Raw genomic sequence first — 18,803 nt, 5'->3', positions numbered from 1 at the left:
CACATCTCAAGGGTAATGGTAGAAATATTGTCACTTCAAATACTATTCAATCATCCTTGGCACAGTCTGCTGGAAGGCTGAATGCAACTTCTATCAGTTCTAAAACAAACTCTCAAGTGGCACTTAATTCTATTGGAGAATTCAGTGGCCATGTGTCTGATAGTCAACCTCCTATCTCTAATTCTCACTCAAATAGTGAGCTCAATCGCGCAGCCAATCTACAAGCATCATTTCTGCCTGTAGGATGCCATCATTTCTGATGCTGCCATCAACGTTCACTCCAGTTCTATTTTATCTGTAAATGGTAGTATTAAGTCTTTTTCGATTATGCCAACTGCTGAGGTCATTGTGTTTGACTAAAGTGGTCAGTCTATTTCATGTTGTGCACTCCCAGATACAGGTAGTGATTCTAATCTTGTAAGTGAGAGACTAGCTGCTCGTCTTGCTCTACCTGCAATTCATAGTAATAAATTGATTCATACTGTTTCAGGTAATTTGACTATAGTGAGGTCCACGTTATAATGGCAGTGGATAAAGATAGAAGAAAAGTGATGCCGATTCTCTTCATTAATTAATTATATTTCTATACTGTCAAAAACATAATTGGCATCGCTGCAGACCAAGAAAAGGATAGTACCACCGGCTTTGTCGAATGATAGACAAAGATAGCAAAATCAAAGTTGATCAAATACTGTCATTATAATGTGAACCTCACTATAGGTCAAATATTACTCATAGCATCAAGGTACAATCAACCAACCAGTCTTGGTCTGCCTTTGAAGAATGTCTTGTTGTAAACAAAATATCTCTCAATCTTCCTCCTGCCAACATTGACAGATTCAAAATCCCAAGGAATATTCGCTCACAGTAGCTGATAAAAACTTTTTTCAATCCAAGGGCATTGATCTTTTGTTAGGCACTTCCATGTTTGCAGCTGTAATGACATGCAGACAAATGTCTGTTGCTCCTGGTTCCATCCTTCAAAATACCTTGTTAGGTTGAATCATTTTTGGTCAAATGAAACTTATTCAACCCACAATTTGTCATAATCATGTTCATTCTAACTTCATTTCTAGCCTTGATTTATCTAATCAGCTAGAGAGTTTTTGGAAACTTGAGGATTTGTCAAATACAATTCCTTCATCACCAGAACAGTTGAATATAGAAAAAAATTATGACAAAACTACAGTCAGATGTGATGATGGTCATTTCATGGTAACCTTGCCTCATAAGGACAATGCTTTTGCCTTAGGCTCTTCCAAGTTTCAAGCTGAATTAAAACATCAATATGTTGAGTTCATGCGCAAATATCAAGAATTGAACCACATGTCACCTGTCCCACCTCTTGAAGAAAATGAACCTGCATATTTTATACTGCATCATGCTGTTCTTAAATTATCATCTTTGACAACCAAACTTCGGGTCGTCTTTGATGCTTCTGCAAAAACTTCATCTAATATCTCACTCAACGATGTACTTTTTTCTGGACATTGTGTTCAACCAGACCTTTTTGATATTGTATTACGTTTTTGTATGCATAAGGTTGCGTTCATTTCTGATGTAGCCAAGATGTATAGAATGGTGTGGCTTAATCCTTCTGATAGGAACTTTCATAGGATTTTTTGGCATGAAGATCCTTCATTACCACTGCAACAGTTTTGTTCAAACACAATCACTTACGGTACTGCACCAGCTGCCTTTCTGGCAACCCGCACCTCGAATAAATCGCTGAAACAGAATCTACTGAGAGCTCTCCTGTCTATCAATCAATACACAAGGATGTTTACATTGACAACTGTATTTCTGGGGGACCAAATATTGCCGAAGTTATCTCCTTATCAAAACAATTGATTTCTACACTCCAACGTGGAGGTTTTGAACTCAGAAAGTTTATGTCCAGCTCACAAGAGCTTCTGAATACTATTCCTATTCATTTGAGAGAAACGTCAATTGTTAAACCAGTCTCAGAGGCTGATGATGGTGTTACCACAAAGTAGAAGGAATCAGAGAGAACATTCTTACCAGTTATTGTTTTGCCTAATGTGCAGTATCAACATATAATGGTAGAAAGCACTTGTATACGTAAATGACGATTTCTGTCTGAGCTGGATTAGTGCTGTTGTAGGGGCACATAGTGGGGAGTCGTTGGCATCCTACACTTTCCTCTCCAACAAACCAGTTCACATCACTCTCTCCCCCCAGCAAAACAACTGCTGGCAGCATTCTTGAGGCTTGAGGCCTGCATGTCATTGTTTTGCTAATGATACATAGTCTGGACATGCTTTATTCTTATTCTAATCACTTGCTACTCTCAACTCTCCAGATCGCATGAGTGCTGCATCTCCAATGACAAAGTGGATTAATTTTTATTTGTAATCAACAAGAACAAGAAAACAATAAGAAGTGAATCAGTGGTCAGATAAAGTATTGTCCTTTATAAAAATGTAGCATAATCCAAACTTTATTACATCATTATTTACTTCAATTTAATAATTGAAAAAATTTTAATCTATCTAATTTAATCCACAATTGCAATTTTGAACTTGAAAATTGAGAAATAGCATGGAATAATTTCAATTATGACATGTTCTGGAGGTGCTGTGTGTAATGCAGTATTATATTCTTCCATTATTGTTCTAAAATTATTATAAAAATTATGTCAGCTGCTCATTAACAATAATATTGTTTCAGTTACTTTTTTTTTTCATTGAATAGCCAAAGATTGTTAACCTTTTTCATTGATTGTAACCAGTGGAAAGTTCTAATTTTGCATATCAACTATAAATGCCAGTAGGCGAGCCGACGAGCAGGAGATTGTGGAAGAGGAATTAATTTGAAAATTCAATGAATTTCTCTCATTATAAACTTATAAGAGCCACTATCTTTTTAGCATTCAGTAAAATAATATACAGTTTCATTGTATATTATGATAAGGAGGAAATTGATTGATACGTTTAAAAAGAACCCCTGTTATTATGTATGTGTATTTTTGTCGTAAAATACAAAATTATAAGTAAAGCAATAAAGAGCAAAACTAAAATCGTAAATCGATTTTTGGAATAATCTTCATGACCTTTTAGAAGAAACTTTGTGGCTGAATCTGCTAATCAAATTCGACCATGTTGATAGAACTCGAATAACGCGATCTCGGTAGTTCTAAGATAGAAAACAGTAGTTGAAGATTTAAGGCAACTATTTTATCCTATAGGATAAAATTTAGAGCCAATCATGAGCTTCTATGATGTATGAGCCTCGTTTTAGAGACTCTTGATTAACAGTGGAATTGCTAAAAAATTGTAAAACTGCAATTGTCACTTTTTTAATTGGTTGTAACTTTCTAATGGTATTGTTGATTGGAGTGAGAAGAGGAGGAAATTCCTCACATCCATGACTAGATTTTGATTTTATATCTGAATTATTTCATAAGATATGCAGCATACAAATAAATAAATTTCCATTATTTTGTGTATGGAATATGGGTTGAGGTACAGTGTACACTCAACAAAAAATTTCCCATTTCTCTTACGAACTTGACTCATGATATATGATTTCAAACTGCCTTGACAAGCCCAAAAGAAAGAGTGTGCGAGAAGATCCGAACATTGTATCAAAAGTTATGAATGAAATTTCGATTCTTGAGGTGTCCTGAATTTTATATACAGTAAAAAAGCAGAGAGAGGATTTTCTTGTCCTATGACTGGATTTGATGGTAATAGCTCAGAACTGGAAAATGAACCAGACATATTAGGTATTTGGGCCACTCTGTACAAGGAAATTTTGTATGCAAGAATTGGTTCTGGACTTCTCTTATGCATACAAACCCTAACAAATCAGAACTACAATGAATATAAGATATTGCTTTTTTTCATGTCTAAATTGACTGGACTAATATAATGTTATAATGTGAATCACATCTATCTTCTATAGAAGGTGGTGACAGGCGCGGATCGCCCCGATCCCCCCCCCCCTACTTCACAAGTGGTGTTTGAAAAAAACTACAGTTACTATAGTTCAGTCACTATAGACATCAAAAGGGGGTGTGCTTGCATTTTATATTGTGATCTGAATTCTCAATTTGGATACATAAGAGAAGTCAAATTTTTTCATGCAAGATTTCCTTGTGCAAGATACAGAATGGCCCAAATATGCCTAAAATGTCTGGTTCATTTTCCAGTACACAAAAAAGGCCAATTTCTATATCCAGATAAATTATAGAAAAATACTTGATCTTGAATTTTAGAACAGAATCTCCTCTTTTAGTTGCTGAAAACGATTCATGGGAGAATATGATCCTAGTGTAAGATTAGATTGTTGAAAAAATCATGAAATCAAAGATACTTTCCCTAGTATTAACGGTCCAGGAAACAGTGATTCAAAATGAATTTTTGGCAACTGAGCTCGTAGAGAATGGAATTGTCTACAATTTGGAATCAATCATGAGTTTCTGAGATGCTTCTCATTTTAGAGACTCTTGATTAACAGAAAAATCGCGAAAAAATGAAAAACTAAAATCGCCATTTTAAAAACCGGCTTCAACTTTCTAATGGTACTGAAATCAAAAGTATTCTCCATTGTAGTGGGAAGAGGATATACTTTTCCACATCCTCACTAGATTTTGAAATTTTACCCGGAGTATTTCACAAGATACGGTACGCATCTTTGAATATGGAAATTGGTCATTTTTTGTGAATTGAATTACTGGTTGAACTCAAGGATGAATTTTCTATTTTTTGATCGAATTTCACGTATGATGCATGATTTTGAACCGCCTTGGCAAGCCGAGAAGAATGAGCTGTAGTAAGATGAGATCCGATCATTTTGTCAAAAGTGGTGAGTGTTTGAAATTTTGATCCTTGAGGTGTCCTTATATGCGCGCCTTTCCGTGCATCTAACGGTTCATTCTTATGGAACATGATCTAATGAACTTAAATCATGATGCGAAATCTTAATGTTATTACAAGATTATGGAGTTGCTGGTGATGATTGAAGTTAAAAATAAGGTATTTTCCAGAATACAAGGAGCATTGTTATCAGGTGTACCTGAAAATCTATATGTGAAAGAGTGCGTGTGTGTGTGTGTGTGTGTGTATGTATGAGTGTATGTGCGTCTGTGTACATAATATCTTATCTCCCAGTTAACGGAATGACTTGAAATTTGGAACGTATAGTCCTTACACTATGAGGATCCGACACGAACAATTTCGATCAAATGCAATCCAAGATGGCGGCTAAAATGACGAAAATGTTGTCAAAAACAGGGCTTTTCGCATTTTCTCGAAAACGGCTCCAACGATTTTGATCTAATTCATACCTGAAATAGTCATTGATAAGCTCTATCAACTGCAACAAGTCCTATATCTATAAAAATTTCAGGAGCTCCGCCCCATCTATGCAAAGTTTGATTTTAGATTCTCAATTAGCAGCCTTCATATACAATTTGAGAAAAGATTGAGCATGGAAATTTCTGCAATTGATGTCCAGTAACATTTTAACCTCAAATTGAAAATAAGCTTGAAATTACAGAAAATGTGTTTATTAAATTGCAAACTGTTGGAAACTGTTGGTTCTATTAAATCATTCACTAGCGTTATTGTCCTATCACCAGCTGTGTCATATCTTTGAATAGTAGATTTGAGATGAGCGAGAACACTAGCGTCAGGTGAAAAATTTCCATAACGGCAAGGAAAGATGTGTGAGTGTGCCACACCAGATTTTTTCTTAAAACTTTACTTATTTTTGAAAAATTGTAACTCAGTACTCATTGAAGACAGTACGATCTGAATGATCTCATTTTATTAGGAATTTCGTAATCTAAATAATAGGCAAGAGAGCTTTGTTTCCAATAATTGTGTTGTCTTCGGTGTTTAGAATTAATTGATTTTTAGCAAATTATTTATTTTGGAGTTGGATAGTTATCTATAGGCCTATTATTATAATATGCTTGAATAGTATCAATAGATATGAGTAATTTTTCATATAGTAATAGCTAAGTAATAGTAGGTTATAGTAATTGCAAAAATAATATATTTATTATTTGATATAGCCTATTACCATAGAGAAACAAAAGCTTAAGTAGATATCCCATGGTATAGGGAATTTATGTCACAACTTTTACTGTTATCTCAAGCCGATTACTGTCAATTTTCACTGTTTTGTTGGAGTGATAGTGTATGAACGGCACAATTTTAGAGACTACCAGCGGCACACAGTTGCATAGGAAAGAACTATGTGAACTATCAGCTTGTGATAACAGTAAAAGTTGCGACTAAACGCCCTATACCATGGGATTATCTACTTATGCTATCGTTTCTCTATGCTATTACTAAATAAGTTTTATAGAATGCGTAAATTATTGAACTATGCAGATTTTTCTAGAATTTTCATTCATCAATTTCTTTGAATTTTTATTCTGGAATATATCACATAGTGGCTGATGATTTCGCAAAACATTTATTAGTACTGTATTTATGTTTCTTTACTATCAAATTTATTACAAGTAAACAAATGTTCTAGAATTGTAATTATGTTGATACTATTAAAAGGAAATGAATAAATTATGTGGGTTTGTGTTTTCCTCGTGATTTATTTATTATTTGAGTTCATGAATTTTGTACTCAGAAATAAATGGCTGTCTAGCAAGTAGTCAAATTGTGATGATATTGAATCATCATATGACTAGTGTTTTCTTCTTATGTTTCTGTTATCAGATGTTGAACTATTTATTCTAATTTTGAATCTGTTATGAATTCATTACTGATCAATAAAGCCTAGAATGCAGAGGTTTTTCATTACAATTTATTGATCAGTAATCCAAAATCATCAAATCAATTCATCTTATCAAATACGAGTCAATCAATTTCTATTCCCTATTTCACAATTTCTATTCAACAACAAATGTATAATCTTCAAATCTTTTCTGGAAACAAAAACTGAAAATTCGCGTTACGATGGACAAATTTTTGAAACCAGACAAGTTTGATGGTGATCCGAATTCTCCAACAGCTCTACAAGAATGGAACTTCTGGCTAAAGACTTTTGAGAATTTCATCGCATCTTTTGACGAAGAAGACATCGATGATGAAAGTAAGTTACGGTTGCTTACCAACTTTCTATCTCATTCTGTTTATCAAACAATTGCCGACAAAAATTCATATACTTCGGCTATTGACGCACTAAAATCTGCATATGTAAAACCAATAAATGAAATATTCGCTAGACATAAATTGGCAACTAGTAAACAGTCTTCAGATGAGACAATTGACCAATATAACCAAGCTTTACAACAACTGAGTAAGAATTGTGGGTTTGCAGATGTTGATTCTGAAACTCATAGGAAAACATACATTCGTGATTCATTTATCCGGGGCCTCAGCTCTCATCAGATAAGACTGAGACTTTTGGAGTTTGACAAGCTAACTCTTGATGAAGCTATTGAAAAAGCACGTGCCTTGGAATCTGCCAGGAATCAATCAGCTTCTTACTCTTCTGAAATAACTCTTAATGCCACTTCAAATAATTCTTCAGAAAATTCATGTAAAGAAACAAATTTGTCAGCTGTAAAAACTAGAAGCTCAAGTTTTCAAAAATGTTATTTTTGTGGTTGTCAGTGACATAAAACACGTCAGCAGTGCCCTGCACTAAATGACTCATGCGAAAAATGCCAGAAAATAGGTCATTGGAAAAATGTCTGCAAATCTACTAAAACTTCTTCATCTTCGGCGCTTATTGCAGCCTCTACTGTTCTTGAAAATGCTACAGTACAAGCTCAGGTAAACAACATTCCTACTTCTGCTTTGATAGATACAGGAAGCTCTGAGACATTTATTTCATACTGTTTTGCTAAAAAATGTGGACTTGAAATGTACCCTACAACTGGTGCAGTGTCCATGGCTTCAACATCACTAAGAAAGAACATTTCCTTTTATTGTGTAGCTCATTTAGAATTTTCAGGTCAACATTACCCCAAAACAAAATTCAGTGTATTGCCTGATTTGTGTGCTAATGTTATTGTAGGACATGACTTACTTAATCAACACTCTGAACTTAGAGTTTCATTTGGAGGAACTAAACCCCCATTGACTATCAATTATCTGGCTCCAGCAAAGATAGAACCTCCACCACTTTTTGAGTTTTTAACTAAAGACATTAAACCTATAATTACTAAATCCCGAAAGCATTCTCTTGAAGACACTAGTTTCATGGAGAAAGAAATTGAGAAAATGCTAGCTGATGGAATTATTGAAGAAAGCAGGTCTCCCTAGAGAGCTCAAGCATTTGTAGTGAAGAACGAAAATCACAAAAAGCGAATGGTAATAGACTATTCTCAAACTATTAGCCGATACACACATCTTGACGCATATCCCCTCCCTAGTCTTGAAGATATTGTTTCTAAGGTCTCAAAAAACTCTGTATTCACCACTATTGACTTGAAAAGCGCTTATCACCAGGTACCCCTACGAGAAAAAGATCGACCTTTCACTGCATTTGAGGCATGTGGCCGTTTGTATCAATTTCGAAGGCTTGCTTTTGGTCTGACAGATGGTGTACCCACTTTTCAGCGAGTCATTGATAATGTTATTAATAATGAAAAACTTGAAAAAACGTATGCATACCTGGATGATGTGACAATATGTGGTAAGAATCAGAAGGAACATGATTTGAATCTCAAAAAATTCTTAGATGCAGTACAAAAATATAATTTTACAATCAATACAGAAAAAAGCAAATATTCACTTACTTCAATAAGCTTGCTTGGCTATAAAATTGAAAATGGGACAATTTCTCCTGACCCTAAACGTCTGAAACCATTGCTCAATCTTCCACCCCCAGATAATAGAAAGGCTCTTGAGCGAACAATTGGAATGTTTGCACACTATTCCAAATGGATATCCAATTATTCAGATAAAGCTAAACGGCTTCTTACAGCAAAGACCTTTCCTTTGACTTCTGAAGCTATAGCTGACTTCAATCAACTCAAAACTGAGATTTCTAAGGCAGTAGTTAGTACAATTGACGACTTTGAACCTTTTGTGGTTGAAACAGATGCATCTGATTTTTCAATTTCAGCTGTCCTATCACAGTGTGGACGTCCAGTAGCATTCTTTTCTCAGAAGCTGAATGATAGTGAGCGTAAACATTCATCCATTGAAAAAGAGGCTTTTGCTATTGTGTGTGCTCTTAAAAAGTGGAGACATTTCTTACTTGGAAGATTCTTCAAAATTATCACTGACCAGCGCTCTGTATCATTCATGTTTGATATGACTCATCAAAATAAAATAAAAAATGAAAAAATACAATGATGGCGATTGGAGATGTCATGCTACAATTACGAAATAATTTACAGACCAGGAAAGGACAACCAAGTAGCAGATGCACTTTCCAGAGTGTGTAATGCAACTCAAACCGATAAATTACACTCCCTACACTGTGACTTGTGTCACCCTGGAGTGACCAGAATGATTCATTGGGTAAGAACTCATAATTTACCCTATTCAGTTGAGGATGTCAGAAAAATGACTTCTTCATGTCAAACATGTAATGCCATAAAACCTCAATTCTTCAAGAAATTGAAATCTACTCTTATAATAAGGCGACACATCCATTTGAAAGATTAAGCGTGGACTTCAAGGGTCCTCTTCCATCAAAAACTAAAAACAAATATTTGTTGACAATAATTGATGAGTACTCTAGGTTTCCGTTTGCATACCCTTGTCCGAATATGAATTCATCAACTGTAATTCAGTGCCTTGTGAACTTGTTTACCACATTTGGTTTACCTTCTTATGTACATACTGACAATGGAACCTCTTTCAAATCCAGAGAGCTGCAGGAATTCCTTCATAATCGAGGAGTAGCCACTTCCATGTCATCACCTTATAATGCACCAGGAAATGGCCAAATCGAACAAGAGAATGGTACAATTTGGCGCACAGTGTCTCTTACATTGAAGCATAGAAATTTGGATGTATCTGATTGGGAATCTGTGCTCCCAGATTCTCTACATTCTATTCGATCCCTATTGTGCACGGCTACTAATGAGACGCCACATGATAGGATGTTCCGACACTATAGACAATCATCTAATGGTATAGCACTTCCAACCTGGCTTGCCCCTTCAAACAAAGTCCTAATGAAAGTACCTATACGAAGAAGTAAATTCGATCCATTGGTCGAGGAGGTGGATATTCTTCAAATCAACCCACAATATGCCAAGGTACGGCTTAGTGATGGAAGAGAGACAACTGTATCATTGAAAAACCTTGCCCCTCGAGGAGAAGAGAGCATTCAAGAAGATAACGATAAAAATCAAGATGATACAAATGCAGGATCAAGCCTTAGTGATCACGCAGAGCCTGAGAACAATCAAGAAAATTATCATGAAAATCAAGATGAAACAAATACAGGATTCCCCCTCAGTGATGAAGAAGAGCCTCCTGATGGCACCCTGCGAAGATCTTATAGAGAGCACAAAATGCCTTCTTATTTGAAAGACTATTCATTGAATTCCTAAAGACGGGAAGAATGTGATGATATTGAATCATCATATGACTAGTGTTTTCTTCTTATGTTTCTGTTATCAGATGTTGAACTATTTATTCTAATTTTGAATCTGTTATGAATTCATTACTGATCAATAAAGCCTAGAATGCAGAGGTATAATGCATTACACAAATAAAAAAAGCATGAAATAATTTTCCTGAATACCAAATTTCCAATAAGTTACATTTTATCTAGAAACGATACTGTAAAGAAGAATTTCATTTGACTCGAATTTTTAATTATGGACTAATTATAAGAATAGATCAAATGGTGATTTAATAATTATTAGATTGATGCCCGGTTTCTCAGTCGTTCCATAAACTGTTTATCCATTCAATAACTTTATTGAATCGATAAACATGAGAAATGCGTTTCTAGAACGCTCCTTAAACTTATTGAATCCTTAAATCTCTCGATAAACTATATATGCCCGGTTTCTCAGTCGATCCATAAGCCGTTTATCCATACAATAACTTTATTGAATCGATAAATATGTGGAATGCGTTTCTAGAACGCTCCTTAAACTTATTGGATCCATAAATCTCTCAATAAACTATAGTGCCAAAATCCAGCCTATAAATATTTATTGAATGGATAAATTTGTCAAATTTTTGATTGCAATCGAAAAATTAAGTTAGGAAAATTGAATTACAAAATAAAATTGAATTTAGTGTAGATCACTAGTATTTTAAAAACAAAACAGAATCAAAGTTGCACTATATTTAGCATTAATAGCCCTTATTTGGTGTCAGCCATCTTGTTTTGGAGACATGAGCCAAAAGATGACATCTTTGACATTGTCAGTACCATAGGAATTAATTTACCTCACAACAAGAAGCATGGAATAAACATCCAAGATTAGGTTGGTTACCATAGGAGCCATGTATAAAGTTTGTTTACGAAAGTGCTAGTTTGGGAGCCTGCCATGTTGCCAGATTCATAGAACAGATAAATCGTTTCATAGCTATGGATTCTATAAATATGTTTGAGAAACCAATAAAGATTTATTGATTGGATAAAGTTATTGAATCAATAGCTATAGCGTTGTTTCTTCTTCTTCTTTGGCTACCAAACGCCTAATCCCAATCATATGGGATAAGCTATAGCTTTGTTTATTGAACGAAATAATGCTAAAATCCAGCCTATAATAATATATTTATATTGAATCGATAAATTAAAGAGGAAATGGTACACACAACAATAGAACCAAAATTATTTCAGAATCACAATCATTATAATTATTGTTTGATTATTATTATCATTCAATTCTTTTAATTATGATGATTTGGATAGAATTATATTCTTCTCTCACTGCATCCCATGCCTTGATTTTATCTTTTATTGAATATTTATCTGTCTTTTTACTTTCTATTACATTTTTGTATATTATAGTTCCCCAAACGAAAATGGGTCTCTCAAGGCCACTGCAATGTTGCCACTGTTGTCCACCCATCACTCAACCAGTCTATATACATTGACTATATTTCTACACCCTGAGCTCTTTCCTTCTCATACCTTCCCTCTTCCTCTTTTCCGTCACTACCTGTCACAAATTCTTTTGAGCACGTCAGATTCAAAAGTTCTATTGTGTCATTCTTTGAAGTTGGAACAATAACATCCCCCGTTACCTCCTCCCCGCCACCGCTATCTTCTTCAACATCATGAAATGGAGGAAAGAATATTGTTATGTATAATGTATAACTCTTTATTGAGTCATGACATCAAGAAATCCAATTTTATAATCATGATTAGATTTTTCTTTATAAATGCAACTATTTATAAACTGAGCTATTACTTCATAAAGGTTACTTGAAGAATTTTATAATAATCAATTGGAAGTGGAGTGATGTAATTTTATTTATTTTATTCAATATTCCTGTAGTGTCCACTTCACTCTGCATTTTTCAATTTGCATAAATTCTCATTTGATCAATTCTCATTCAAACACAAGTACAGCTGTTGAAAGTTATATGTATTATATATAATATATCTACATTATGTACAATACATTTGTAAAACTGTGAACTATATATATTGTCCTCATCTTAGTCAACAATCCATCGAAGACAAACAATACTCCTCACAAGAACAATACTTCACTCTCACACCCTCTCTCACACACACATTCACTTTCTCTCTTAATAGCCACCCTTAGTACAAAGTGGCAACAGTTTTGGTAGAGACGGGTGGTGGTGTCAAGAAGAAACTTCGACCTTGAGGGACCCATTTTCGTTTGGCCAACTATAGGCAGATTCTACTAATTGTTCTCTTTCAACCTCTGCAAAATTCTTGTCCCGTTTTCGTTTCTCTGCCATAATTATTATACAATAATAACTCAACCATAATTATTATAATAATACCTAACTTTAGAAAATGTCAGTACCGTAGGAAAAAATAACCTTCAACTTGAACTTCACAACAAGCAGCAAGGAATAAACAACCAAGATTTAGTTGGTTACCATGGCTGCCATATTAAGTTTGTTTACGAAAGTGGTCGGTTTGGAATCATGCCATGCTGCCAGATTCATTGAACAGATGAATTGCTATGAATTCTATAAATATGTTTAAGGAACCAATAAAAATTTATTGAATCGATAAAGTTATTGAATCAATAGCTATAGCGTTGTTTATTGAACGACTGAGAAACCGGGCATCAGTGTTTCATTTTGAATTGAAATGGCTGGTGTGGCGCACTCACACAACTTTCCTTGCCGTTATGAAAATTGATCACCTGCCGCTAGTGTTCCCGCGCATCTCAAGTCTACTATTCAAAAATTTGAGCCAGCTGGTGACAGGGCAATAACGCTGGAGACACAGGAGCTCTGCTATCTCTTCATAGTGAATCATTTAATAGAATCAACAGTTGCCAACAGTTTGCAATTGGATAATCACATTTTCTCGAATTTCGAGCTTATTTTTAATTTTAGGTGAAAATGTTACCGAACATTAATTGTAGAGATTCTCATGCTTAATCTTTTCCATTAAAATTTTTTTGTTTAAAATGTATCTGAAGCCTGATAATTAAGAATCTAAAATCAAACTTTGCATAGATGGGGCGGAGCTCCTGAGATTTTTACAGATATGGGACTTGTGGCAGTTGATAGAGCTTATTGATGACTATTTTAGGTATAGCTTTAATCAAAATCGTAGGAGCCGTTTTCGAGAAAATCGCGAAAACCCCTATTTTTGACAACTTTTTCGCCATTTTACCCGCCATCTTGAATCGCATTTGATCGAAATTGTTCGTGTCGGATCCTTATATTGTAAGCACATCACGTTCCAAATTTCAAGTCAATCCGTTAATTGGGAGATGAATTATCGTGTACACAGACGCACATACACTCATACACACACACACACACACACACACACACACACACACACACACACACACACACACACACACACACACACACACACACACACAACACACACACACACACACACACACACACACACCACTTTTTTGGACTCAGGGGACCTTGAAACGTATATAAATTTAGAAATTGGGGACCTTATTTTTTTCGGAAAGCAATACTTTCCTTACCTATGGTAATAGGGCAAGGAAAGTAAAAAAATATATAGCAGTAATATGATGGAGCCTCATTTAATCATTGATGAAAAATAAATCTGGAGGGAACTCATTATCAGATTATTTGACAATATGTAATACAATTGACCTGTTTTATTTATACATTCATAGATATAATATAATCCCCAACTTATTATGATTTATAATGGAAAAGGAACAAAAGCTTTTATGTTGATATGTTGTCATGAAATAATACTGAGAGGGAAATTATGGAGTACTGCAGTATCACACAGAAAATAATATATTTTCCTTTCTCCTCTGAGAATTGTTACTGTACGTGCGGTCCACGTTATAATGACAGTGGATAAAGATAGGAGAATAGCGATGCTGATTCTCTGCATTTATTAATTATATTTCTACACTGTTCAATTTAAAATATTATAATAATTATTTAGCATATTTTACTGTTTGCTTATCATATTATGGTCATAATTATGATACAATTAATATAAATGTTTCTTTATAGATTTCTTTGCATCATTTCTGAAATTCCCACACTTACATGATTTGAAATGTTATCAGAATACCTAGTGCATTGCTATTATTACGGTATATATTTAATAATCCTGTGTTAAAAATCATCATGAGTCAACATAATTCATTTTATTTACCTACTTTTATTGTGAAAAATATGAGATTGTTATCAGCTGAATTATTGTAATTAATTTTTGAAACCTTTCAATTTCAAATTGTTCATTTTACTCTGGTAATTATGTAGCATATTTTACTGTTTGCTTATCATAGTCATATAATATAATAAAATGTTTCTTCGTTATTTGCTTCATTTCTGAAACTCCCACTCTTACATGATTTGAAATTACACCAATGCAAACCTACATAATTCTACATTTATAGCCTGCTGTAAGTAGGCCTATATTATTATTAAGATATTTCCTTAAACAATAAATCATAAATATTTCCTTTAACAATAACAATAAATCATATAATCCAAAAAACAATAGTTTTTGCTTCAAGTATGGTGCCATTAGCTATCAAGTTTTGTAGTCTATCACATGTAACACATATCAGTCTGTGGTTTACGAAAGCTCAAATTGAACTGTGTGTTGAAAAGACAGCGATAGTAGCTTTCTTTGACAGGTTCCATCTCATTTTCAATGCAGCTCTCTTTGTAAAGCATGTACAGCTTAGTAGTGTTCAAATTTGGGCTCAGATACTTTCTGTTTGGTGCATGAGTGCGTGAATAGTGGCTTGTGTGTCTTGGAAAAGAGTTGATATGCTGTTTAGCAAACTCAATTTTGGCTTCAGTAATCTTGTTTCCAGGACTTCTGTTTCCCCTTTTATCCCTAGGTGCAATACCAGTTGATGACAACTTCTTCTTAGAAATTAAACTTGTCACTCTTCTGTTACTGATATCAAGAGTGCAGAGAAAGAATTGTTTGCATACTCTTTGTCCAGTGAAATAAAATTGGCAGCTCAAAGATCTTGATCCCTCTCCCTCTTTTTTCTTTCATCTAGGTTCTTCCATTGTAATGCAAGAGCTTAAAAATGCAGTCTGAAGCTCCCAATTCCCAAGTTCCCAGTATTGTTTGAAAAGTTCTTGCCTTTTTTCTTCACAAAAATTCACATTACATTCAAATCTACATTGGTGAATGAATTCTCTCACTTGCTTCTCCCTATGGTGTGTTCCTTTCCTATCAGTGTAAGCTTTACCTTCATTCCGGTTTTTATGAGCAATATTCCTTTTCCACAATTCATATCTACATGTTTTTTTTCGTACAGGATGTTTTGCTCTCTTAGGTTGTGGATCATCTTGAACATCTTCATTGGCACTAGGATGAGAGTCTGTAGAATCTTGAGGGTCTGGTGCATTGGAGGAATCTGCGTTGCTGGTAACATCGTTTTGCTGCTCAGGATGTTTTGTTTTCTTATGCTGCAGATTATCTTGAACATCTTCATTGGCACTTGAATCAGAATCCATGAAACCTTGGGTGTCTGGTACATAGGTGGGGTCTGTGTCGCTGATATCACCTTCTGTAAAAAACACACAATAGATATTATTCATTATACATTATCCATTACCCAAGCACAAGCTAAAAAGCTTAGCCTATGTGGGCATCATCCGCAATAATAATATAATAATGAATTTTGTTATACAACAGCTGAAGATAACAAAGACATGTTGTGATTTATATAAGAAAAAATTACGAAGACAAAATGTAAGTATTAAGAATTATATAATTTTATCAATGAATAACTGTTAAAGTTAGTACTTTACATCCCATACAAATTAAGTTGCTCACATTCTACAGATTACGAGTACAAACAAAAATAGAGCTCTATGCAAATCTATAGGCTATGAACAACTCGGTTCCCAGCATTTTGTATCATCCCATACTCACAAGATATTGTCAGTTTCACAAAATAATAATAAGCTTATCTTGTTTTTCTTGGATTAGATAAATAATATTGTAGTGATAAAATGTAACAGGTAGGTCATACAGCAGTTTGCAACTGTAAATTATTTCGACTACTTACCTATTTGTTTGCAACAATTTTTAGTGCAAATTTATGCAACTTACTAGTGGAAACAAAGCTTGTTTTGCAACTTATTACTAGTGGAAACAAAGTTTGTTTTGCATCTCAAGGATTTTCATAAGAAAAATGTTTACAAAAAATTTATAATATTAAAAATTTCTCCAAAAGTTGCAAACTTCAGTGTAAAAAATGATAATATTTTTGCTAAAAGCTACTTATCACCAAAGAGGTTAGGACGGTCGTCAGAATCATCCGAATCAATTTCACTCATTTTTAAACTTTTTCTAGTTCAATACCTTGAAATTGCTGAAATCACTCTAAAAATCTAGTGTCAAGAACAGCATACATACACTGAATGCTTTTTTACTTTTTTTACTTCTTATGTCTTCTCCGCAGTCTGCTTGACCGGGGAATCGTCTTTTTCGTCCCATCGTGGGGGTGTCGGTGTTCACTTTTATTTAAGGTGTAAGAAGGTGTGGTCATCAATGAATTCTGCAATGCTATAGTATGGTCTGTCCATCAGGTATTGTTTTAGTCTTCTTGTGAAGGTGTTGTCATTCACTAGGGATTTTATGTTGCCAGGAAGCAGGTTAAACAGGTATGCCCCCGAATAGGCCGGAGATCTACTATACTTCTTAAGTCGATGCTGGGGGAGGCTTATGTCATCCACGTTGCGTGTTCTATAACTGTGCTTATCTCGTCTTAAAGCCGGACTTTGGTTTACCACTAGGATGATGGATTCCAGGATGTATATTGAGATCACTGTGAGGATACCTGTCTGCTTGAAGAGTGGTTTACAGTGTTCTATGTAGTTTTCTCTTAGTAGGATTCGCACTGCCCTTTTTTGTATCCTTAATATTCTCTCGAGATTTCCCTGTGCTGATGATCCCCATGCGACGATGCCATATCTCAGGTGTGACATAAATAATGAGTGATATGCGATTAGTGCTGTCCTCTCATCAGCAATATTTCTGATTCTGCGGATGACATATGTAGCAGAGGAGAGTTTTTTACACAAATAGTCCGTGTGTTGCCTCCAGGTCAGATGGTTGTCGATAATTACACCAAGGAACTTTGTGCTTTCCACTGTTTTTATATTACTGTTTTGTGGTTCATCCTGGGTTTGGTTTGTTGGGGTGAAGTTCATGTGTACTGTTTTTTCATTATTTATGGCCAGTTTCATTCTATTGCAGATTGAGGTAGCTTCAGTAAGAGTTGATTCAACTATATTGTTTCGATTTTCCTTTCTGTTTGTGGGAAGTAGTATAGTTGTGTCGTCTGCAAATAGGATACACTTTTTGTTTTCTTGTAATTCATCCGGAAGATCATTTATGTATATAAGAAAGAGCAGCGGTCCCAGGATTGACCCTTGTGGTACTCCTCTTTTGACTGATCGTGCTGTTGATTTGAAAGTGATTATCTGATTTTGTCTTTGGAAATCCAGCTCTACATATTGTTTTCTATGTTGGAGGTAGTCTTCAATCCACTTGAGTGCTCTGCCTTGAATTCTCATTTTTATTAGTTTTGTTTTGAGTATGTTCCAATCGAGTACATCAAAAGCCTTCCGGAGATCGACAAACAGTCCTGATGCATATTTTCTATCCTCCCATATCTTACACACCTCATCACAGAGTTTGGAAATCGCTGTGGCTGTACTATGATTTTTTCGGAATCCATGCTGGCTCGTAGACAACAGCCCGTTCGTCTCCAGATATGAAATCAATTGATTGTATGCTGCCCGCTCTATAATCTTGGATACAATGGGAAGGTTTGCTATGGGTCTGTAGTTTTTTGGATCAGTATGGTCACCTGTTTTGAATTTGGGGTAGATCTTGGCTATTTTTAAGCTATGTGGAAATACTGCTTGTTCAAATGATGAGTTTACTATGTGCAACAGTGGGTTTCTAATTTCGTCCTCACAGTACCTTAGAATTTTCCCTGTAATTTCGTCATGACCTGAAGAGTTGTTTGGTTTTAGTCTCATAAGAATCTTGGTTAATTCTGTGTGAGTAACTGCATCAAAGTGGTCGAATATTTGAGCATTCTCTGTCAATTCCAGATTATTGGGAGTATTATTATGTCCATTCAGTTCTTTTATTGGCTGCATGAAGCCAGCGTTCAAGATGTTGCAAATTTGATAGGGATCTGTAATTTTTTGATCTCGCACAGTTAGGTA

General features: G+C 34.8%; 1 protein-coding gene across 1 annotated transcript; it reads right to left on the bottom strand.

Moving 5' to 3' along the window:
• Positions 1-15,098: 15,098 nt before the first annotated feature.
• Positions 15,099-16,992, bottom strand: LOC111061935. The gene is made up of 2 exons (XM_022349630.2): positions 16,847-16,992; positions 15,099-16,123 (listed from the first exon to the last, which is right to left on the bottom strand). The coding sequence occupies exons 1-2, from the start codon at positions 16,896-16,898 to the stop codon at positions 15,600-15,602; spliced, it is 576 nt and encodes a 191-aa protein (XP_022205322.2). The 5' UTR covers positions 16,899-16,992; the 3' UTR covers positions 15,099-15,599.
• Positions 16,993-18,803: the final 1,811 nt, after the last annotated feature.

The sequence above is a fragment of the Nilaparvata lugens genome, chromosome 7, assembly GCF_014356525.2.
Source record: "Nilaparvata lugens isolate BPH chromosome 7, ASM1435652v1, whole genome shotgun sequence".
Classification (NCBI taxonomy): domain Eukaryota; kingdom Metazoa; phylum Arthropoda; class Insecta; order Hemiptera; family Delphacidae; genus Nilaparvata; species Nilaparvata lugens.
The sequence above is the reverse complement of the archived record's forward strand: the minus strand, read 5'-3'. Positions and strand labels throughout refer to the sequence as shown.